This window comes from Protopterus annectens, chromosome 12.part0 (genome assembly GCF_019279795.1).
Source record: "Protopterus annectens isolate FY-2018-M chromosome 12.part0, PAN1.0, whole genome shotgun sequence".
Lineage (NCBI taxonomy): Eukaryota > Metazoa > Chordata > Ceratodontiformes > Protopteridae > Protopterus > Protopterus annectens.
Genome location: NC_056746.1, coordinates 179,770,542 through 179,795,742, shown reverse-complemented (window position 1 = coordinate 179,795,742; position 25,201 = coordinate 179,770,542). Strand labels below are relative to the sequence as shown.

At 41.6% G+C, this 25,201-nt stretch overlaps 1 protein-coding gene across 8 annotated transcripts in view; it reads right to left on the bottom strand.

Moving 5' to 3' along the window:
- Positions 1-25,201, bottom strand: part of TRAF7 (TNF receptor associated factor 7) — a 1,047,901-nt gene that overhangs the window by 540,968 nt on the left and 481,732 nt on the right. For all 8 annotated transcript variants that reach the window (XM_044089204.1, XM_044089203.1, XM_044089206.1 and 5 more), the window contains one exon: positions 23,664-23,697. In XM_044089204.1, the coding sequence (XP_043945139.1) occupies positions 23,664-23,697 (34 nt within the window). The remainder of the gene's footprint in view (positions 1-23,663; positions 23,698-25,201) is intronic.

Here is a 25,201-nt window from a genome sequence, read left to right as displayed (position 1 = left end):
TAGTGGTCACCACTACCACCATGAAATCTATGGGAACTCCCTTTGTCCAAAAAGGCTTATCTGCTGGGGCTGTGATAATTTTGTCTGGTCTCTTAGGAATTGGTTCGGTGGTGTCAGGGGCCTCCCACACCCAATGAGAGATCAATTCAATGAGCTTGGCGGCGGGTGGAGATACCCAGGAAGTAGATGGGCAGGTACCGAAAGCCTGCAGGTACATGGATTCCTAGGTCAAAGCATTGAGGGACTTCCAACTATCTCTCTGCTTAAGTATTTTCAGGATGTCTCTAAAGGAGACATCAGGAGATGATTTGGGGACTCTTTGCCTTCATCAAAATCCAAGTCTTCTGTGATGGACTCTTCTGGAGAGCCCAGGTGTTTCCTCTTACACGATTTCGTTTGAGGGACCTCCTCAGGGGGAACATTTGGGGAGTTTTGGAAGAAGAAGGGGTACCCTGTTGGGAAGCCTGAGGCTGCAGTACTTGCTGATGCTATGGAGGGGTTGGTTGATACTACAGGACTGAAACAGCCAGGGATGGGGACTCCATGGAGGAAGGAACCTGGTACTGGAAGTAGCCAATGCCCTCTGCATGGCCTCAAAGGCTGACCCACCAGCAGAGAAGATGTGCTAAGGGACTGAAAAGGAAGACCTTGAAGCTGAAGCCCCTCTCTTTGCCAATGAAGTCCTCGTTAGACCCGAACTTGTCCGCATCAATTCACTGAGATGCCGGGACAGCTCCAATAAACTGGGAGCAGACCCCAATGACTCAGAACAGACTATGAAGCTGAAACCCTGAGTGGACTCTGGTTCCAACACCACCGAAGTGCCCAGGGCAATTATCTGTTTCAAAGAAAGAGAGACGTTCGGAGCCAATACGGTCAGTTCTGGAAAGCTTAAAACCGAGGATTCTAAAGTACCTGTGGAGGTTAGAGCAGGAGGATTGGAAGGGGAAGTGGAAGGAGTTGGTTCCTGTCCCAAACAGGTAGGAGCTGACAGAGTGCCCGACCCACCTTGAGCCCAAAGTATCTTCATCAACAACCTCTCCCCATTGAGTTCTGTCAGACTCCTGGAAGAATGGACGAAGACCCCTGAGGGGGACTTTGGTTTATCCAAAAATGGAGAAGGTGGCCTGTCAGCAAAGGGGTCCACTGAAGGTGAATACAGAGTCTTAGGTAGTGGAGTAAAGGGAGAAGACAACTGTTCTGGAGCCAACGAAGGAATCGGAACTGAGGAAGTAGTTATTGTTTTTGTGGTATGCTTTGAAATCAAGGATTTTGAAGTCGGCTTTGATGTTTTCTTCTTTTTTGAGCTTGGTGCCGAGGCAGGGAGATTCTTTGCTCCGAGGATCTAGAGGAGGAGGAAGAAGCAACAGCAGCATATCCATTTCTGTTTGGTCTTATCTGGAGATTCAAATATGGCCTCCCCAAAAGAGGAGAGAATAAGGCCTTTCAGAATAATTTTTTTCTTTCTATCTACCAGTGCTCAGTGACTGAAAGCATAGCAGATAGAACAGTCCTCTTGTCAGTGCAAGGGACCCAGACAATATACACATAAAGAGTGCTGGTCAGAAAATTGAATTTTGTGACTGCATTTCGAACATTTTTTAATTCAGACTGAGACTTCTCTTTACCAGCCATCGTCAAGAGAAGTCAGTGATGGCAATTGCACAATACACACACACAAACACACTTAGCAAAGGGAAGGTACCAACAAGAAAAAGTCAACAGGACAGAAGAGTTACCAACAATGGTAAACAGAATTACCAAGCGGTAAGAGGGCCAGGGGGGGGGGGGGGGTAAGGGATACCAGTAATGGTATGTAAGAGCTACCTAACGGTAGTCAGAAGGTGAGAAAGAAAGAGTTAGAACAAGAAGTAATTTTGCCTAAAAAATATCTGAAAGCTATGAAAACAGTGCAATAGAAGAAAAAATAAGGTTTAAAATAATTGGAAGGGAAAATAAAAATATGACTTAACTGTAAGGTTCGAGAGAGATGGAGAAATCACATCTGAAGCTGAAAGCAGAAAATGAGATCTGAGGTAATCTCCCTAAGTGTTATGGGTAAGGGATGTGAGTCCACGAACTATAGAAATGGCCGAGTCAGTTCAAAAGTATCAGAATTGACATCCACAGGTGATGACAGAATGAAGATTGACAACTTCAGATCTGCTGTTACAGTCCTCAGACTTTCAGCAAGCACCTTATTGTGGGAACAATACCTACAGGGGAGGAATGAGGTTTAAAAGAAGGCAGGACTTAAATGAGCTGTGTAATGTTTGACTGAAAATGATTGGGTAGATTATAAGTGATGTATAATGTTTGAAACTGGTAGTGTAGCAGTATGGTTTCTGATGTAAAATGCTTGTAACTATGATTGTGTCAGTGTGGTTTGTTTTCATTTATATAAATGTATGATTGCCTATGTCGTGACGGTTTAATAAAGATGTTTTTTGTTTAAAAAAATGGTCAGGAATTGAATAATTTATGTAATGTTGCTTAGGTTACAAGATATATAGCAATGTATGTGAAGTATAATGCTTATAAACGTGAACTTAATACAGTTTGATTACTTTTATATAAACATACATTCGGCTATGTCACAAGTGATACACTTCAATAAAGGTGTTCAAAAAAAAAAAAGAAAGACCACGCTCAGATATAAAGCTTAAGTATTACTTGGACCCTGATCTCCAAAACAGCATCAATTCCTCCTTTTCTCGTTCTTTAAAAGAAATAAGGCTGAAGACACAAAATAAATTGAAAGGCACTCTCAGGAAGGGTTAGTGATGGTTAGAAGCTGCAGAATGACTACAATCCTTAAAAGCAAAGGAACAAGCAGAGAGCAGAGTTGGAACAAGCAGAGAGCAGAGTTGAATGCATGTGCTTTAAAGGCAGAAGCCACATCAACACAGGTGCTAAGTCAGAATGGAAAACAACAACACAGAATTCCTTCAGAATGAAGGAAACCCCACAGAAGATGTACTACCCCAGCCACAGCCTGTGATGAGATAAGAGGAGGAGCCTACCACAGAAGAAGTGAAGGAAAACAAAATCAGGGAAAACAGCAGACTCAAATGAGGTCACAGCAGATATGATAAAAATGTTGGGTGAGATACGAGAGAAATTGCTCCTGAGGGTACTCTTAGCAGTACGGAGAGAAAGGCATATTACAGATGACTGGAGAATATGCAGCTAGTGCCAGTGTTCTAGAACAAATGGGACATTCACAACTCTGGGCAGTATACAGGTATCAAACTTCTACTACACTGCATGAAAGTTCGGGAGAAGGTGATTGATAGAAGAATACTTAAAAGAGTAGTACAAAGTAAGATGACAGATGACTAGATCAGATTCAGATCAGGATGCAGCACAAATGACCCAAGATTTGCAGTGAGACAGCGACTGGAGAAGAAGCTAGAGATGGGGAGAGAGTCCAACAAGGCATTCCTAGACTTGGCGAAAGCATATGACAAGGTCCCAAGGAAGCTGATTTGGGCAGTCCTATGGTGGTTTAAAGTCCTAAAAACATTGGTAGAATGTACAAGGACCCAATGACTCAAATACGAACAAGGTACAGTCTCACAGATGGGTTCCTCAGTGGGAGTGGTTGTAAATCAGGGTTCATCTCTGAGCCCACTGCTGTTCATACTGGTAATGGACTACACTAGCCAACAGGTTAGAGGTACAGATCAACAAAATTGCTGTATGCAGATGATGCAGCATTCTCTTCCTCCTAACTTCCACAGGCATACCACTTATACTTGGACACTTTCCTCCAGATGGATTACACATCACCATTTTTATCTCATCTCCTCATATCTTAACTGTTAATTGTTGAGCCTTATCTACCTCTAACCTTGGTATACACAAGTCTTCCATAAATATTCCCATTTGTGCTCTTTCTTGATTTCCACATTTCTTTGCTTTATAGAAAGTTTCATAACATTTCCAAAATGTTTCTAATACTGCTAAAGGATCCCTGGTTATTTTTCTTGTTATAGGCTCCCTAAGTTTAGCAGCAACCCTTACTACTTTCTATTGTCTAAGTCATTGTGAAAACAGTTATTTATACTCCTGAATTATTAATCAAAAACAGTTGCTTAACAACAATCTGTCTAAACTCATGTATATTATCCAGATGCTCCCATATTTTTCTTTAGCACGTTGAAGTTGTGCCTCTTCTTGCTTTGCCAAATTTCCTTATTCTGCAATACTTGAACCTTCATCAGCACCTCTAAATAAGTATTGTTACTTCTTAACCATATCTCTTTTTCTTCTATTTCTACCCATTTTTAAACCCCACTTTCATTTTATTCCACTCACTAGCTAAAACTTCTGAAGAAATTTCTATCTTCCATAATAATACTCAAATAATTTCCACTACACATTCCTTAAATTTCTCTTTTAACAGCAGGTGAGGAAATGCCAATGTCTCAATTTTACTTCATTACCCTGCAATCTTTATCTTAGTTGTTTTATTGGTGCATGATCTGAAACAGTTATTGGATGCTTGTTGAAGCTTTCAACTAAATGCACATGTTCCTGTGAAATACGATTCCTGTCTAGTCTAGTCAAAGTATTGTACCTTGGGGAATAATACATAAATTCTCTCAGAATTCCTACTACTAAATTTATGTTTCAGCAGCAAATATTTTTATACATTTTTTTCAGAAATCTACCCTCTTTTGTTATAGTTTCCCTTCCAGGTCCCCAGATACATGCTCACAGTTGCAAATCAAGTTTCAGTCCCCTATAGGCAATATTCCATGCTAAAAGCTGATTATTTCTCCAAAAATGTTCTTAAGCTCCGCAATCTCAGTTTTAGGTGGAATATAAATATGTGCCAGTGTAATCCTCCTCCCTTGCTAGTAGTCCTTTACTCCCACAAATCTATCACTCTTCTATCACTAATAGAGATACTTCAGCAATTAGTGTTAGTACTCCCCCTTTCCTTTGCCCCTGACATTTTGCTGAATATCCATCCTGAAATCTTTTATCAAATTCACATGTTCACTTCTTTCCAAATTTGCCTCCTGTAGCACTGCTACTTCTACTCATCAATACCCTTATCTTTCTGTCTCCATTGTGACGCCACTCATGTTCCAAAATAATATGGATAGTGTATCCATTATGATAAAAAGTTATTATACCCATCTATTACATATGTCAGCATTTTTAATGTCTGTTTCCAGCTTCTGTGTTACACGCACCCAATAAAATTGTTTTTTGTCATCTCCATTTTAAAAACCATAACCTATTAACTTAAAACACACAAAACTATGTAAATTGGACAGGAACAAAGTACAGTTTTGTACCTACCATAAATGTAGATGTTCGAGTGTTCACCCTGCTGCAGTCATCACACTTGGGTTATCCTGTCATCAGGCGGTCCCGCAGTCGGCCGGAATTCCAAAGTCTTGGTCCGGCGTCGGTTGCTGTCGCCTCTTCCCTGACGTCAGTGCGAAAGGGGTATATATAATGCAACCGACACCATTTTCTTCAGTTTTTCTTGCCCCAGATGTCAGGTGCCCCCAAAAAGGTGGTCAGAATCAGTACCAAATGGAGTGAACACTGCACAAACACAAAATCCCTTCAGCTATAAGCAAATACATCAGTAAGGCATAGAAGAGATTTTGCCAGTAGATCAGAGGGGATGGAGGGAGGGTAACCTGGACTGCAGCAGGGTGAACACTCGAACATCTACATTTATGGTAGGTACAAAACTGTACTATGTTCATCGTGTTACCCTGCTGCAGTCATCACACTTGGGTTGAATACCAAAGCTAAGGTAGGGGGGAGGTATCATAGAGGGTTAGTGGCGGCAATAAGGCCCTGCAGAACTGCAGTGGCGAAGCCCACCCTGGACTTAGAGTAAAGAGGTAAGTGATAGTGTTTGATAAAGGTGTGTACTGAACTCCAAGTTGCAGCTTCTAAAATTTCCTTGGTTGGAACCCCCCTGAGAAAGGCTGTAGAGGTAGCTGTTGCCCTGGTAAAGTGGGATCTAATGGTAGCAGGAACTGGTTTCCCATGATGGGTATAGCAGAAACGTATGCAATGACCTATCCATTTGGAAATGGTTTGCTTAGATATAGCCTTCCCTTGAGAAGCTGTAGCATAGGATACAAAGAGCTGGTCAGTTTTTCTGAAAGCCTTAGTTTTGTCCAAGTAGTAACGAAGCTGCCTGTGAATGTCCAAGGAATGCAGGAGACTCTCACCTTTGTTCTGTGGATTGGGGAAGAAGGTGGGTAAGTGGATGGTTTGATTTAAAGCTACACTGGAAACCACCTTAGGCAAAAAGGAAGGATTAGTTCGTAGAGAAACTCTGTCTTGATGAAAAATGAGGAAAGGTTGCACTGCCATTAGTGCCTGTAGCTCTGAGACTCTCCTAGCTGAAGTTATTGCCAGGAGGCAGGGCAGTCTTCCATGATAGGAACTGAAGATCTGCAGAGAAAGCTGGTTCAAAGGGAGGTAGCGTTAGTTTTTCCAGAACAAAGTTGAGGTCCCATGTTGGTGTAGGAGCTCTCCTGGGTGCTCTAACGTTTTTTGCCCCTCTGAGGAACTGCCTTAGAAGAGGATGTGAAAATAAAGGTGGATCCGTGTTGTAGTGAGCTGAAATAGCTGAAGCATGGATTTTAATTGAGGAAAAGGAAAGTCCTTTGTGCAACATCTCAGCTAAATACTGTAGAATGTGGGGCATGTGAGGCTGAATTGTGTCTTGGCCTTTAGCTTGGTTCCAGGCACAAAACCTTTTCCATTTGTCCGAGTAAGCCTTCCTGGTGCTTGGCCTCCTGGCTTCCAGAATAACATCTAGAACTGCTTGTGAAAGAGGAGCTGGTTGGATGTTTAGTTGATTTGTCATGCAGCCGGATTTAAAGTTTTGAGCTGGCTGTGAAGAATCTGTATGTTTTGTTGTGTGAGTAAATGGGGTATTTGAGGCAATATCCATGGTGGGCCATATTTTTCAATAGCGGGTACCAGTGCTGGCGTGGCCAGTCTGGGGCTATGAGAATCAGTCGTGGTCTCTCCTTTTTAACCTTCAAAAGAACCTTTGTGAGGAGAGGTAATGGAGGGAAGGCATATGCTGTCAGGTTTTTCCAACTGAAAGAGAGAGAGAGTCCACTTTTCAAGCTTGATGGTGGAATGTCCTTGTACAAAATTTTGTCAGTTGGTAGTTTTGAGGACTGGCAAACAGGACTATGTTTGGAAGGCCCCATTTTTGAGTTATCATTGCAAATATTTGTGGATCTAGTTTCCACTCGTGGGGATCTTTGATGTTTCTGCTGAGGTCGTCTGCCAATGTGTTCTTCTGTCCTGGCAGGAATTGAGCTTGTAACTGGACTTGATAGGCCAGAGCTGTGTTCCATAAGATCATTGCTTGCCTGCATAGAGGGTAGGAATGTGTACCCCCTTGTTTGTTTATGTACCACATCACTGTGGTGTTGTCCGTCTTTATTGCAAGTTGTCCTGGATGTAATCGATCCTTGAAGGCTGTCAGAGCTTTCTGTACAACTAGCATCTCTTTTTGATTTATGTGCAGATTTCTTTGATCTGCAGTCCATAGGCCTAGAATGCATTGTCCTGCCATGTGTGCCCCCCAGGCGTAGTCTGAAGCATCTGTTGTGACAGTCTGCCTGGCTGGGGGCAAGGTGAAAGGCTGACCCTTGTTGAGGTGACATGCCCGTGACCACCATAGGAATTCCTGTTGTAGGCAGGGAATGAGAGACATCATTGTGTCCAAGCTGTGGCTGTGGTGAGACCATACGCTTTTTAGGTACCACTGTAATTTCCTCATATGCAGCTTTGCAAATGGTATTATTAGTATGCAAGATGCCATAAAGCCCAAAGCCCGCAGAATTTTTCTTGCAGTTAATTGGGTCTTTGTTGCCATTGTCTTGAAATATTGAGTCAGTTATAGTTGCTTGTCTGGCGTTAGATAAGCCTTCTGGGCCGTTGTATTCAAGCTGGCACCCAGGAATGTCATTTTTTGTGAGGGTACTAGTTTTGACTTCTTTTCGTTTACTGTGCACCCCAGGCAGTTTAGTAGATGCTTTACAAAGGCCAGATGATGTAAGAGAATGTCTTTGCTTTCTGCTTGGATGAGGCAGTCGTCCAGGTATGGATATATTTGAATTCCCCTTTGTCTGCAGTATGCAATTACTGGTGCCAGGCATTTTGTGAAAACTCTGGGCGCAGTAGATAAGCCAAAGGGCAGTGCAGAGAATTGGTAATGGGTTGAACCTGCAATGAAACGGAGGTATCTTCTGCAACTTTGTCTGATAGGGACATGCAGGTATGCCTCCTTGAGGTCCAACGTTACTAGCCATGCTTCCTTGCCCAACATGGGAAGTAGCTGCTGTAGTGTTAGCATCTTGAATTTGGGTACTTGTAAGTAAGTGTTTAGAATTGAAAGGTCCAGAATTGGTCTCCAGGCATTGTCCTTTCTGGGCACTAGAAAGAGTCTTGAGTAAAATCCTTGGCCTTGCTCTCGAGTAGGTACCAGTTGAATGGCTCTCATGTCCATGAGAGCTGTAATTTGCTTTTGTGCCTCTGCCCATTGATTTTGTGGCAGGTTTGGCATTCCTCTTTTCCTTGGCAAGGTGTGAAAGTGGAATCTTTATCCTCGTAAAATTATGTCTAGGACCCATTTTTCCTTTGTGACAATGTGCCAGTTGTCTGCAAAAAGTGCGAGTTTTCCCCCCAAGGGGGCTGCCAAGAGAGTATTGCTTGGCCAGATGAGGTGCAAGTCATTGAGTTTGCCTTCTGGTGGATTGAGACGTGTCCTCTCCTCCCTTTTGTGTTGTAGTGCCCCATTGGCGAGGTCTATACTGGGCTTGTGGTTGTCCTCTGCCTCTTGGGCGTCTGTATTTACCCCTCTGAGGTCTGTCAGTGGCTGGAAAGGACCAATTTTTTGTTGGCCAGTTTCTGCTGAAGCGAGGGGGTTGTACTTGTAGGAAATCTTTGACTGTCTGCATAGATTTTGCCTTATCTTCCATTTTCTTTAAAACTTTTTCTGCTTTAACTCCAAAAAGAACATCCTGCTGTAAGGGAGCATCTAGTAGTTTTGCTTTAACATGATCAGGCAGAGTTTGTTCCTTTAACCAAGCATGCCTACGTATAACAGACCCAGTGACAGCTGCTCTGCAGGAGGCCTCCAAAGAATCAAACCCACATTGTAAGGTATGTTTGCCCACCTGCTCAGTGGCGTGCAACAGATCCTGTACTTCTTTCAATTCAGATTGTTGAGGGAGAGTGGTTATTCTTTGCTTTAACTGAGAGATTAGAAATTGCTGATACTTAAGCATATTAAATTAACAGTTCAGTGCCCTCATAGCTAGTGTGCCTGAGGTGTAAACCTTTTTCCCCCACCTGTCTAGTGCTCTGCAATCCCTCTCAGAAGGTACTGGGTTTTTAGCCATAGAAGCCTTAGCCCCCTTGGGACGCTGGGAGATAGTCTCTGGGTCAGCTACTGGGCTTTTGTAAAGAAATTTGTGGGAATCAGGCACTCTGTAGTATCTATCAGGCTTAGCCGGAGCAGGAGGTAGAGAGTCTGGGTTGAAACTGGATTCTAAATAGACATCATCCACAATGTCAAAAACTGGTGGGATGGCAAGTGGTCTGTGTTGGGGGAGTAAAAGAAACTCTATGAGCCTTTTCTTTGAATCAGAGTAGTCTTGACCTTCCGAGTGAAAATGTTCCCTCATAGTGTGTAAAGTTTCCCCAAAGGAGTAGTCTTCAGGAGGAGAAGCTGAGGGAATAGAGTCCTCAGCATCAGAATCTTCATAAGGAGAGAAGGAATAGTCTTGGTCCTCAGAGGAGTCTGTAGAAATGGACATTTGCTCAGAGGAAGCATAATCTTCCTCTTGTCTAGGCCTTTTGTCAGGAGGGGGATGTGAACCCCTGATTAAAGAAATCAAATCTTCAGCCATTTTGAGCGTCTGTTTCTTAGGCATAGGGCCTTGAACAGGAGACTGAAGTGCAGTCCTTTTAGATTTAGAAGGAGTCTTCGACTTAGAAAACGTTTTAATGGTGAGAGTCGTCGGTCTGAAAACGCCTTCAGAAACCGATGGCGTTTCTGTAGCACCGATGTCTTTTGAAGCAAAGTCGTCGGAAGGGCTTGAAGTAAAAGGCTGCGTCGGCCTGGTACATTCCGTCAATTTCCTTAGCGGTCTCGGGTTCCAGGTCTGTGGTAGTCAGGGGCTGCGTCGGAGCCTCACTGAGGAACGGAGACCGGATCAGCTGAGGCCTCGGAATCTGGCTTAGGCCTGGGCTGCCTGTCCTTATCCCTGCGTTTTTTGTGCACGCCGGTATTCGGTTGCTCCGACGGCATGGTGTAGTTAAATTTCCTACCGAAGTAGTGTCGTGCAAAATCAAAGCGTCTTTTAATAGTACGCTTATTAAACCTAGCACAAAACTGACAAGAAGTGACGTCGTGGTCTGGGCCTAGGCAAGGTATGCAAAAAGAATGAAAATCCTTATGAGGTATTTGCTTCCCACAAGAAATACAATTGTTAACTTTTTCTGACATCGGTCTGAGGCAAGAAAAGTTTCCCCAACGGGGTACTTAGTTTTATAGAAGACTTCGGTCTGAAATTCGAATTCGAAAATCTCAGGAGTCGGCCAACCGGCACTTGTGAACTGCTTCTGCTTCGGGGCACCGCGCGGCAAGAAAGACTGAAGAAAATGGTGTCGGTTGCATTATATATACCCCTGGTGCACTGACGTCAGGGAAGAGGCGACAGCAACTGACGCCGGACCAAGACTTTGGAATTCCGGCCGACTGCGGGATAGCCTGATGACAGGATAACCCAAGTGTGATGACTGCAGCAGGGTAACACGATGAACATCTGTCCCAAATCACCAGCTGCACCCACAGGCATTACCTAACCTAAAATTAAGTTTATCCATGTTTAAGTGTATAGTACAGCCTGTGCTTCTATTTACACCAACTACTGTCTGCTCTTGTGTTATCTTTATTCCCCTCCCAGATGTAAAAAAAACAGCTTGTATGGTTTCAGAAAACATTAACTTTTAGCCTTAAGAAAAAGTACACTGACTATCTTTAACTAAAACTAAATTATACATTGTTATAGTAAATGCAATGAGGTATTTAGGTACCAGGAAAAACTGCTATCGCTTATTCACTTCCAATAATTTCAGACTATTTTTTACTAAGCTGCTTGTCCTTGTACCTTTTAATTTTTATGTTTCTCTCAACAAACAATGTCCAGAGCTCTCAGGATTTATTGTCTACACATGTAGTCAGCTTGTCTATATGGAAACATAAGAGCAGAATGTACAGTTGCCCCCCAACTGAAGACTTTCAACTCACACTGAACATTTACTTGCTAAAGGAAAAATGTTCATTACTTTCACCAAGTTCTTTTTTTAATGGCAAACATGCTTTCACAAGAAACTTATCAGATTAAGCCAAGGGCTTTAATCTAGACATTCACCTATGCAATAGTAAGAGAAAACATCTCAACTCTACATACATTAGAATCAGTGCACTTTTGCATCCCGCATCCCTCCCCGCCCCATTCCAATGATCCAAGATTACAGCATATAAACTTGAACATTCTTCTGTCCATCCTTTCTTCTCTTGTAATGCCTACACTTCTTAAAACTAAAAATAGGAAAAAAACTACTTATTTACTTTAGTATATTTTTTCTCATACAACAATCACTGAAAATGATTTGCCATATTTTACTATACAACATGCAATTTCTAACATGAAATGTTTCGTATAGTGTTAAGAACAAAAATTGTTTTACTTACAGTTACCATCTTTTTTGTTTTTTTCTTTAGTGACGTTCCAAACATTAATGACATGAAGTGGGGTATATGCCTTTCAGTCAAGCTACAAGTTTAACGAAGTCAACAAAAGTCCAATATTTTTCAGCCAATTTTTCATGTAAAGCCATACTTCACAACTGTGATTAATGCTTTACAGTCTGACATTTATTCACTAATTTCAGTGTTGCTGGCCTTCTTCTTGTTCATTTCCATCTCCCAACCCCAGACCCCAGTTCAAGTCCAAGGTAATCCCGATTCTTCTAAACTCATGTGGTTTATTCAGTCTCTTAAACATTTTTCTTTGGAACATTGGAAACGGTTACACTGGTAAAGTCTTCTATGGGCTTGGATTATCAGAAGAATGAAAAGCAGAGTCCATAGCCTATTCCACATCAAAAATAACTTTGATCCTACAGGAAAAAAAAAATGTCTGAAGACAGCTGGAAATAGCACACCTACCTCTTGACATTCTCTGATTGCTGGAATAAATAGGTTCATAGGTTCATACTAGGCTATCTGCCCTAGGGCATTTGTAAGCCTAGCCAGAGTGTGTTTGGCATTCGCCACCCATTTAAATGAATTTTACTATGCCCTTTTTCGAGGTTTAGTTTACTGTGCCTCTGTCTAACAGTGACACAGAAGTGATACCCGGGGTAAACCTACGATCTCCCATCCACTCATCAAGATTCCTCTTGAAGAGAGTCAGTGAGGGACTCTGCCTAACTTGGACTGGGATTTTATTCCAGAGTGAAGGGAGCCTCTGGGTTATGAATCTGTCCCTCCAGCATGTCCTATTTATTTCTGTGCTGAGGTTCAAGTCCCTCGAGCGCGTAGCTCGATGGGATTTGGATTTTCTGAGGTGCAGCATGTCCATTAATTCTGGGTTGGACATGGCTTTATACGTCAGGCACTGATTGCCTCTAAGCAGGCGGTATGCAACCGAGTAGAGCTGGAGTTTCTTTAACCGGGCAGCATATGGCATCTGTCTGAGCCCTTTGATCCTCTTGGTGAGGTACTTTTGGGGTCTTTCCAGTTGCTGCAGGTGTCTGGTAAGGTACATCCCAAAAGGGGCATTGTACTCAATTATGGGCCTGATGAGGGATGAGTAAAGAGGCACAATGACCTCCCCTGATCTAGATGTGAATCCCTTCATGATTAGGTGGGCTATACAGAATGTTTTTCTAACCACTTTGGCCACGTGGTTGTCAAATGAGAGATTGCTATCAACTTGGGTCCCCGGGTCCCTAATTACTTCTTCCGTACTTAATGGATTACCACCTATGTGGTAATTTGTGGGCACTTTGTTTTTGCCAAAGGGGATGACTATACACTTTTTGGTGTTTAGCTTGAGGCCATGGCTCTGGCACCAGTTGTCTGTTTCTATGAGACCCTTTTGGAGGATGCTTGTCTCAGCTGGAGAGTTGATTATGGCGCCCAGTTTGCAGTCATCTGCAAACTTGGTCAGCCGCAGTCCTTCCGTGTTGGCCTGTACCTCCGAGAAATATATACCGAATAAGAGAGGTCCCAGGACTGAGCCTTGTGGGACGCCACTTGCAACTGGTTTGGAGTCCAGCAATTCTAACCATGTGGGTTCTGTCCTTGAGCCACTTTGCAACCCATCTAGTGACACAGGGGTTTATATTTAAGCTGGATAGCTTATCTATGATGCCCGAGTGGGGTATTGTATCGAAGGCTTTTGCGAGGTCCAGGTAGGCTGTGTGGACCACCTTCCCTTCGTCAATGGCCTTGGTGACTGTTTCAAAGAAATCGACCAGGTTAAAGAGGCAGGATCTGCCCTTAACAAAGCCAAACTGGGTAGGATCCAGTGTCTGTAGGTCCCCAATATCTTTATTTATGAGGTCCATGATGATCCTTTCCATAGCTTTGCAGACCAAGCTAGTCAGGCTTATGGGACGATAGTTTCCAGGATCTGTTGAGGCACCACCTTTGTGGAGAGGGACCACTGTCGCTGTACGCCACTCTTTGGGTACATATCCTGTAGTAAGGCTGAGATTGAACAGTAGCTTTATGCTTGGGTTCAGCTGATCTTGGAGTTTGTGTAGGACGCAGCCTGGGACACCATCTGGTCCCATCGATGCTGTGTTTTTTGCTTTGGAGAGGGCGGTATTTACCTGAGCATCTGAGATAACAGGGGGGCAGCACTCTGCTGGAATAGATATTTGCTCTTTTGGTGGGGGGGGGGAGTTTGTTCTGAACCTGTCGGCCAGGATGTTGGCAATGTCTGTGGATTCAGTGTATTTTTTGTCATTTTGGACTAATTCTGAGCACATCTGGGAATTCCCAGCCAGGTTCCTAACATAACTAAAGAAAGCTTTGTGATTATCTTTAGTGTCCTGTGCAATTTTTCTCTTGAAGCTGGCCTTAGATGATTTTATGAGTGCCCGTAGTTTTTTGCTAATACTGATCAGAGATGCCTTCCCTTTTTGGGATTTTGCTCTATCGTGTAGTAACTTCCTTCTTCTATTGTATAGTTTGTTTATGGCTGGGGTCCACCAGACAGGGCGCCTGCCTTTGGGGAATTCGGTCTTAGTTTTATTTGGGATTGCATGATCCATGCATTCCTGAAGGTGTTCATAGAATGCGTTTATAAAGGATTCTGCGGTCTGGGCTGTATTTTCCACAGGCCCGGGGGCTTTGAAGGATTCCACCTTGGTTTTGAGTAGTGTGAAGTTTGCTTTAGAGAAGTTTTTCACTGTGGTTTTCTGGGCAGGGGGTGGGGTCGGGATGTGGATATCCAGTGAGATTAATTTATGGTCTGATCTTACCAGTGAGGGATACACTTCTGGTCTGGAGCATAGAGTCCCCATGTTGGTGATGATCAGGTCCAGTATGTTTTCCCCTCTTGTGGGAGTTTATAAATTCTAGGAACCTTTGGGCTGGGGTGTTGGTGCTAGAGTAATGCTCCCAAGTCTATGTTTGGGTAGTTGAAGTCGCCCAGTATAATGGTGTTTGGAGAGACCTTCATATTTTCCAGTGTTCGCAGGAAGGCCGAGTGGGGTTCCTGGGTTTGGGAGGGTGGTCTGTAGCAGGCTATAAACTGGAAGGCAGTTTTACCCGCTGTTAGTTGCACATGGATAGTCTCAGATGCTTCGTGCTGTGCCACCAACCTGGAGGTGTGAGTATCTTTGACTAACATTGATACTCCCCCTCCTTTTGCTTCTCTTCTGCCTGGTGTATGGTGAATAATGTTTTTCCACAAACAACATACTGACTCTAATTTTTAAACTCTTCCCTTCTTCCACAGTTTTGTCTCTTTCTGCTTGTATGACTGCATCTTTACTAATACAGGTCTTAGCTGCTTTCTCATGGCCAGTTTTGCAGCATGCACACACACACACAACATGCCCATTCAATTAACAAATCCTGCTGCGAAATACAAGTCCAATTTCTTACTTGTGCTTTCATAAAATCAATACAGTCTATTCCTTCCAGTTTCTCAGGTACAGCAGAAAATCTCATTTTTGTTTCTGTATGTTGTGTCCTCTAATGCTACCATTTTTTGAAACAGATCTTCTTGAGCAGCCTCATACTCAGCCAGTCTTTTCTTCATGTTGAAATCTGCTTTTTGCAGTTTTATCAGTTCATCTGATTAACTGTTTAAAGTGTCTTCCATTCTTTCCAGCCTTTTGTTATTTGAGTTGATACACTCATTGGATGTTTCATTTATATTAATCGCCTCTGAGCACATTTGATTTATTCTTTCCTATAAATTACTGGAAGCCATGCTTTGTACCAAAGCTGGTACTTGAACTGTTTTTTTCTTTAACAGCTGCAGGATTTTCCCAGTTAGTGTTTTCTCTTTACCTTTTCTATTTGATTTCCTTTCAGGCTCTCCAAGTTTCTTCATCTTTGCTGACATCACAGCAGTGAACTTACTAGACAGCAACTGCATTTTACTAAAACTGTCAGAATAACTAACACTTATCTCTCAGTTTCTTTTTTCACACTGGGAGAGCTGAATTCAAGCTGTTGATCAGTGTGCAACCATCATGGAAGTCCCAAATAATAACAGACATTTGAGTTTCAGACTTCATAGCCTTTAGAAAATACATGATAATGCAAACTCTTATTCTAGCAACAGTCTAAGGTTATAAAAGCAAGACTTAAAATTCGTCCATGATTCTGACCCTTTCTCCTCCCACTGTTTTTGGCTTTGCCCAAAATTTTTGAGCAACAAAGGTGGGAGTTATGGAAAGAAAGAAATAAGCTGCTCAGGGCAGGATGACCAATGTAACTCAAAATAATCTCCCGACTCCAGACTGCTGTGTTCCTTGTGTGAAATATAAATATATACTCTCTTCAGTTTATTCCCCACTCTCTTTTAAAATAACACATTCACTGTGCTCAAAACCATGTTTCCTACTCAGAAAGTGAAAGCCATGAGAAAGCACTTCTAACACTAAATGTGTACTTCACCAGGCAAATATGATTGCAGTGCTGGAAAAGCAGACCCCAAAGGAACCCAGTTCAGTTTTGTCAAGGGCAGGCCATGACTACTAAACCTGGTGGAATTCTTTGAGAAAGTCACTATAGCCATGGATGAGGGCAAAACAGTACATATTGCCTACCTCGACCTGGCCACGACATTTGACTCAATCCCTTACTCACATATTATAAGTAAACTCTCAAAACCGTGCATAAATCCCTATGTCACCAGATGCATAGCCAATTGGCTCATGGACAGGACACGTGGTTAAAGTGGGTAAATCCAGTTTCAGCAAGAGGCCAGTTACTAGTGGTGTGCCACAAGGCTCAGTTCTGGGACCACTCCTGTTCAGAAAATATTTCTTGGATGCCAAGGCCAATGGGAAGGGCCTCAGGATGACAAAGTTTGCAAATGACTGCAAGCTGGGGCAATCACTGAATTCCACAGTGATGTAGATATTCTGCTTTAGGTTCTAAACCAGACAAACAATTGGTGTTTGAACCACAGCCTGAAAATGAATGTGAAGAAATGCATTATCGTACTCTTTGTGAAATCAACTACCCCTTCTAACTACAACATCAACAATACACCCCTAAGTATAGACTTAGAGGTGAGGGATCTAGGTACACAGACAGACAGCAGCCTGAATTTTAACCATCACATATCCACAGTGGTGAGGAAGTCCTTCTGTGTGGCACAGCTTATATTGTAAAGGTATAGCATCCAGATCCAGTAAGATTATAGTCCCACTGTATAAAGCCCTCATTAAACCAATAATTGAGTACAATGCACCATTTGGAATGCACTTGACTAGGCACTTACAACAGCTGGAGTGACCTCAAAGGCTCCTCACTAAGAAAATACAGGGCATTAACAACATGTCCTATGCAGATACACTAAAGGCCTTTTCCCTTTACTCTGCCTCTTATCGATTAAGTGGTGACCCATGCCTAAACTACAAGGCACTCATAAATCCAGCCCTGATGGAGCTGTTACATATCAGCAAGTCAAACAGTATGAGAGTCACCCACTCTAAGGATCTAAACTTAGGCAGTGATTCAAACAGAACGCGCTGGAGAGACCTATACATGTCCCAGAGATTGTCTCGCCTTTGGAATAGGCTTCTTATTCATTTTGAGCAGAGTCCTTCCCTGGCCCTCTTCAAGACCATTTCAAATAGATGGATGGGGAACTGCAGATTCACACCTGGGGTGGCACCTGTGTCCCTTATGGATAGAGGCAACCTATAAAATCTGTAAAATACTCATGACATAGGCTCAAACCCATGCCATCCTCCAGCCCTAGGGGGCCTATACTGGGTAAAATCAGGTTATATTGGCTAAGCTTGTAAAGGCTCTTGAGTCATTAGCCTAATAATCTCCTATGAAACCTATAAACCTATAGCTGACTTGCTGGCACAGTAGCAGGCCATTCACCCACATCATTAACAACTCAGGTTCAACTAGCAACCTGGAAACAGGAGGTCAAGGTAAGGCACAGGACGTCTGAAGAGGCTTTTGTTGGCATACAGTGTTTGGAGGGAGAAGAGTGGCACAATGACTGAAATATGCTGACATCTTGAAAGGGACTGAGCAGACCACTAATTAAAACACAATTTGATGACAGCCAATTCAACAGTCCCCTTTTATTAAGTGATATTTCACCAAAATATCATGTACAAAATGAGAGTGCACATTCAAGGATAAAGAGAAACAATCCAGGACAGTTTTCTTTTATCTGTGACTTTAAAGTCTAAGGATGGCATATATAAATGGAAGAGTGTGTGAAGGAATGCTGTCGCCCATGTGGGGGTGTATTTTAAAGGATATTTTTCTGTGCGTTGATGAGTATACTACAATTTAGGAGTTGCTTTCCACTACAGACCTTCACCTACAGAGTTTTGGGTAGATTACGTCAATACAGAATTTGTTTATATCTGTCTCTGATGACTTAGCTTTCACTCAAACTGCCATCGAGAACATGGACCTAACTTCAAAAAAAAAAAAAAAAAAAAAACAGAGGAGAATGTCCTCTCAGAAGGAAAGAAATAATTTTCTTCAAAAGCAAGAACAGATGATACAAAGCTCCACAAGATGATACACACTTACACTCTAGTAAGGACAGAAACCTCCTAAGAGTATGCGCTGAAAAACAGCCATTGAGGTACAGCAGGCCCATTGCTGTCAATGGAAGAAAGGACTGTAATTCATGATGCTGAACATAACAGAACCAGCAAAAATCTAGCAATTATTAAGAAGGTAACCAGAGGTGGCAAAACATTGGAGGGTATCTGAACCCAGGAAATTCTTGTTTCAGGACCAGGCTGCACCAACCAACAGGACATGTACTGCATGAAGGAAAAGGCTTCCAGACAACACAACCTCCTTAAAAAGGAAAATCCACTGTCTGAGGACAAGAAAAGGAAGACAGTGGCAAAGAGAGAGTGGCTGATAGAGAAAACAGCTCCCCCTCTGTGTGGTAGTAACCAATGTAAATGCAGTTTCCAATAGTTCTGCAGATATTTGTTGGGGAGGTGAAATCTGACCCATGACCCTATGCAGTAGGCTATGCCTCCTGCTATCCTGCACCCAATATACTGTACTCTAGGGAAGCTGTACCTCAGTCATAGGGAAATCCCAACTTGCAGTGACCCTCCTATGGAAAGGGAAATTCTGTGAATTGGCCCATATCCTCAAGTCACACAGATTGTTTTCAGCCATTAAACTTACTCCCTCCCAATTTTCTCTGCCCCCCCCCCCAGTACCTGATCATGATCTCAAACTGTCCTTATCATGCATATAGTAAGGTACACAGTTCCAGGCTAATGAACAAAAATCTGCCATAAAAACACTAATTCCCAAACTCCCGAACATCTTCACGTATTGGCTTCAGGAACACAGAATTCTAAATTCTGAATGAGGTATATAAGCATCAGCTTATGGTACAGATGCTGATCAGAATTCTTTACCAGAAAGCAGAGGAAGTGGAAACAAATTAAAAAAAAATAAGAAAAATAACCATTGCCCTAATTTTAGCAGGGAAAAAAAATCTAAATATTAAAGACAAAAAGCATCCAACAAAATACCTTACATCCCTTCCTTTGGTTTTCTCCCAGTCTACAAGCACATTTTATCGTTCCCATCTTAATTTTTCCTTTTACATTTTGGTCCCATTATTCATGCATCAAAGTGTATTAAATAATCAGTCTATATATCAACCTTCAATAAATTTCATTCCATTCAGAATTCTGCTAGTCAAACCTTCTCACAATTGTCCCGACCAAAAGGAATGAGACAACTGTACAGTGGTAAATTCTGCAAGTCTCAAACATCCAAACCAATTTGATGGAAAACCAACATTCAATCAATATGACCATTTCCCCACTGTTCTGTGACCATGCAGTGAGTATGTATAAGTTAGGATGGTGTGGAGTTAGTTGGGTTTCCCCAAGACAGAGGAGTGCAGGGGGCTTGCCATCCCTTCAAGAAACAGCTTTGTTTTATATGTTTGCTGATGTGTTCCTACAAAACCATTTCAAATGTTTTCAACTCACTGAACCTATCTCTGGCAAGTTATTATGAATCCCTGACAAATCTACCACCCAATCATCTCTACTCGTATCCCACAAGCTCAGTTTTGTTCTTTTACTTTACAACGCATTTTCCTTTATAGTTTTCTCACTTGGCTGCAAAGTCCTCTGATATAATGATTACTTCAGAGTAGCTATTTTCTTTTCATTTTCCATTTGCTTTACAGACTTATCTGCCACTATGTGTTTTATGCACCAGCTTTAACTAAAGTACTGGATTGACTGCCCTTGTCTACAGATTTATTTGTTTATTTTATTAATTTGTTGCCCTGGTAAGCCATATATGCAAATGCACAGCTCTACCTGTATACACCATTACAGGACTAATAGCAGCTTTGCCATTTCTCTGCAGCTCAGGATCACATTCTATAGCATCTGACAAAAGCTTGAAATTTTGTCAACATTTGTTTTATTATGGGGTAGAGTGAAGATAATTATCATCATCCTGACTACTGTTCTGGTTGCTCTGAGTGCATACATTTCTCATTGCTCAAATTTATTAGGCAATTTCTTTTTGTTTATGGTAAAAACTGGTGAGCTAACTACTGTATGTTTTTTTTTTTAGTTTGGATATATACCGTTGTATGTTTATTGCTACCATTTGGCCCAGTCCGTGACTGAAAATGGCACAATGTTCACGACTGGTTCATATATCCAGTTACCAAAGAAAGAAGGAAAGAAAGAGTGAAGCCTTCTCAACACACATGTTCCTTTTCAGGGGTGATGTGGGAGCACTTTCTGGTTATGTGACTTGTTCAGAGGCAAAAAGCAGGCAAACGGAAGTGGAAGGAATCAAACCATGGACTTTAGTAAGCAGGTTGTTAACAGCTCAGAGACTGACTAACCTTTATCTATGAATGGTGTGGACACTTTATAAAGGCATCAAGCTGTGTTCAATGGTTGCAGTTATTTTATGAAACACACATCAGAACAGTCATCCTCTTTTTATACATCCAAGCTGTGTAACATTTTCCCTTTTAGATAACATGACTTAAATAGAACACAAGTACCATAATACACTGGTTCACATAGGTGAAATAGAACACAAGTACCATAATACACTGGTTCACACAGGTGTTCAAGACCAGTTTAAGAAGAAGATTCATACTGGTACTTAGATGTCTGTGCACTTCCCAGCAGAATGCTATCAGGTTCTTACCTGTGCACACTGTTTATAACGCACTCTCTTTTCTGACTGATGGTGCTCTCGCTGTCCTAATGACAAAAACTGTATCTGCTGTTACATTGCTCATAACGTTATGCAATATTTGGTCATTCAAGACTAGTGCAGAGTACTACTGCAGCAGACATTTATCATACAAGTCACAAGCAATGTGCAGATAAAAATCATACACCTGTCAGGCCTGATCGATTTCTCTGTATCTAACACGACAAAAACAGCTCTTGATCTCCTTGAAGGTAGAAAATTGCACAAGGGATACACTGGGGCTATTTAATGCTAAAACAGCAGTATAGAACTGGCAATTCCATAGCCTATAGATGATGCAATCCTAGATGGAAAGACGAAATTTGTCCTGAATCAGGGAAGAGTTGTGGCTACAAGAAGGGGTAGACAGGAGGCTTCTGGATCCATTTTATTAACTTGAACACCTACTGCATGGATTTCACCAACTTGATGCCAGCAGTTTGAGTCAAGGTATACTCAACATTGGAAGTGAGTTACAAAATTGTTTTTCTGTAGAGAGGACAAGCCATTCTGCATCTCTTAACATGTGGTCTCTGCCTCCACATCCCTGGACTCTAAATATGCTGCCTGTAATGTTGCATAAACTTGGAGAGAGTATTTTTACAGCCACCATCTATGTGTTAGCCTAGCTTGCACTTGAAAATACAGCCGAGCAATCAGCTGCAAGCAAATGAGCTGCAAGTAGCTGAAGCTCAAATATGTTAAAAATAACCAAAGATTCTTCCACATCCATCCTTGTTCCAGCATGTATTTCACCTGCATCTAGACTACAAAAACAGATAGGAGGACAGGGTGAAAACAACTGTCGAGGGTACTGAGAAAGTTTTCAGCACTTATGGGAAAAACCACAGAGGCTGTAATAGAACTGACTTCACACACTCCTTCCCTAAGGGTCTTTCATGTTCTCCAACAAAACAGAGTATATTATAATTAAGCAATGCATGACAATCACTCAAATCTATTAAGTGATGACACTGGTAGCCTTCAAAGACTGATGGGCAATGGGAATGTGCATCTCTCCAGATCTTTCCAGAGATGACAGAATGGCAGAGGACCACACAGTGGCTTGTGCAACTAGGTACCTCCTCTTACAGGTAGCAAATAAGGTGTTGAAAGCCTAGGCTCATTCCCTGTACCACAGCTATTCCTACTAACGTGGAAGCCATACTAAAAGTAAAACAACCAGTTTCTAGGGACAGGGTGGTAAACAAAGAATAGTTAGTTTTACAGTATAAATAAAACTTCTTCCCATCCTCCTACTTACCATGTTACAATCTAATGACAACTTTATGATCATTTCTCTGGGGCTTATTTTGGACTCAAGTTACTCAAGGAAAGAAAGTCTGCAGTTCCAGCATGGCAAAGCTGCCAGCACACAAAACACCTTCATCCTTCTCACTGCTGAGAGAGTACTGCATTATATGGTACTTCTTGACATTTTTTTTTTTTTGTAACACAAAAAATAAACAAATGAGAACTAAATTAATCTAAAGTGTTGTGGTAAACAGCATAAAGTGAATTCACAAAATAATTCATACAAAGCTGACTATAGCTCTGTGGAAAGTGCCACATATTGCAAAGCCAGGCAGTTAACATGTTCTGCAATCACAAAATATTATGCTTAACCGATTCTGTATGGCAACTATTTCTGAATACGTACGACTACTCAGAAATAACTGCTGGCCAAAACATTACTGGGCAAAATACAGAAGCATTAAGAAAATTCTTTGTGATCTCAAAGCATACTAGCATTTACAAAACTGGCTTGTTGGGGTAATTTTTATAAATTTACTTTAAAAAGCTTAGTCAAACATTCAGGAATGTGTCAGTCACCCTTTTCTTTAATAAAATACAACAAGGGATAATGCAGGGCAAAGAAATCCTTTCAGTGAATATTTTTATTGCCTTTTTCACGTTTCCACTTAAGTTTGAAGGTTACCAGTTATAAAGTAGTAGCTGTGATTAAAAAGGACAGTCTGACTTACCAAGCGACCATGAAAATGTCAGAAACAGAAATCAGCTAATTAACTCTCTATCAACACATGAATATATATCCAGGAATTCTTAATGAGTGCCTTAACTCGATCTTACACAGGATTCTAGTTCTTTATACAGTAGTAAGTGTCACACAGACATCAATTGACTTGCATGACTTGTAATAACAGTGCACACTGCACCCCAGCCCTCCCACTGTCCCTTTCCCTGCTAACCACAAGCTTTATGTTATGACTCAAAGCCTCTGTCTTTCAGACGGAGCTCCCGTAGCCAACAGCAGACCTCCTATCTTCTGGAGGATGAGATCAGATAAAATGCTCTGTGTTTTTAAAACAGGAAATGTCATTACCCTCTAATTTTGCAATCTTTCCAGATACTCAGGAAGCTTTGGACTTTTCTGCTTCATTTTCGAGAACTTGTGTGTTATGGATAATGTTTGCAATTCTTGGAAGGGATATGACCTAAATATTGAAGGTACCCGTTACAAATTCTTCTTCACCAGTAAAGAACAACACCATGTACAAATAGTGCCATAAATACAAAATGTTCCCAGTAATTATTCATAAGAAAAACAGCTCTCATAAAATAGCCAACTATGAAAAAAGTCCCTTTTAAAGTAAAAGAAGGTACCTACCAGATGGGGATACACATCTTCTGCAAAACGTATGCTGCAAAGAAACAAACATAAAATTATAAAAAGTAACACTACAAAAGTTCAAAGATATGAGAAAAACTTGTGAGCTATGGTTCGGACTAGTTTTGACCAGTCCCCCATGTGTTATGTGCCACAGCTGATACACTGCAAGCATTTCCTTCCTGTACCTAAAGCAAAAATGCTTTGGCTTGTTCTAACACTAACAGAAGGGGAAGTGCATTATCCAAGCTTAATGCTAAGAACAATCCAGGTCTACTTTTTTCTGATATGTATGTGATGTTTCTAAAAAAAATTACTGTTTAAGTACAGTTAACCCTAGCAATACTGTTCAGACTGAATCACAATTACAAACCTGACAATGCCATGCGCTTAAAATTAACAAGTCTAAGGGAAAATAAACTTACAATTGTAAGTAAAGTAATGGAAATTTATTGCAAGAAACATGAAAGCAGTGGGTCTCCAAAACCTGTTAGTGGAAATCACGTTAACATTAAAGAGTATATTATCTGCTCCTTTTCCTGCCACATACAGCAGTATGTTCTATTAGCAAATGAAGACTTCAAACAGCCTGCAAATAGCCAGACGGTTACATTTCCTGTCAAGAACTTTTGTAGGTTAACCAGAAAAGCCTCAGAATTTCCTGGAACAAATGATTTTCAGAGGCACCTCACAGCTTACAGTAGAAGCAAGCACAGGACAATGAAATTAACATTTAAGTGAAGCTTATTAGCTAGTCAATTAGCATGATTCTGAATGGTGAATTTCATCAACAAAATAAATGTTTTATTTGAAGGTTACCTTAAACACAACCACAGAAGGCTGTACTATCAAATGAAGCTTACATACAGTTATACTGGATTTACTGCCAAGCGCCAACACATAAGCCTTAGTCATCCTGGCTACTACAGGATGAATGGCTACATCATGAGGCAAGCAGCATATCAGATCTGCCAAGATGCTTGGCCGCAGATCTCTGTACATACCACAGTCACTCAGACTCCAAAATACCTGTTCTTCATCACAAGTCATGCTCTATAATTATCAACAGCACTGGCATGTCTCTAAGCTCTGCAGTGAATTCATACATCTGCTGTTGAGTCTCTTGTGACTTCAGTACTGAACCTATGAACAATTGTCATCATCCACAGAGTTTAGTAGGCAAGTAGGGAATATAAGTACATTACCATGCCTTTCTTTCACATCATACAGACTGCATGCACTCCTATGGGCAATTCAGAACACCAATCCACCTATCACATGTTTTTGCTGTCTTGGAGGAAATCAGTACATCTAGCCAGCATACCAAAGCTTGGGCACCTCACTCTCAAACCACATAGCTGACCTATGACCCAAGCACTAGAATGTAACAAAGTACATAAGGGATGTATGTGGACATGAAAATCTTCCTAACCATAGCTCTTAAAACTCTTGGCACAAAAAAATCTGGACAAAGCCAAAAACAATGTGGGGAAAAAAACTCAAAACAGTGACAATATTGCTCTTATAAACTTAGAAAA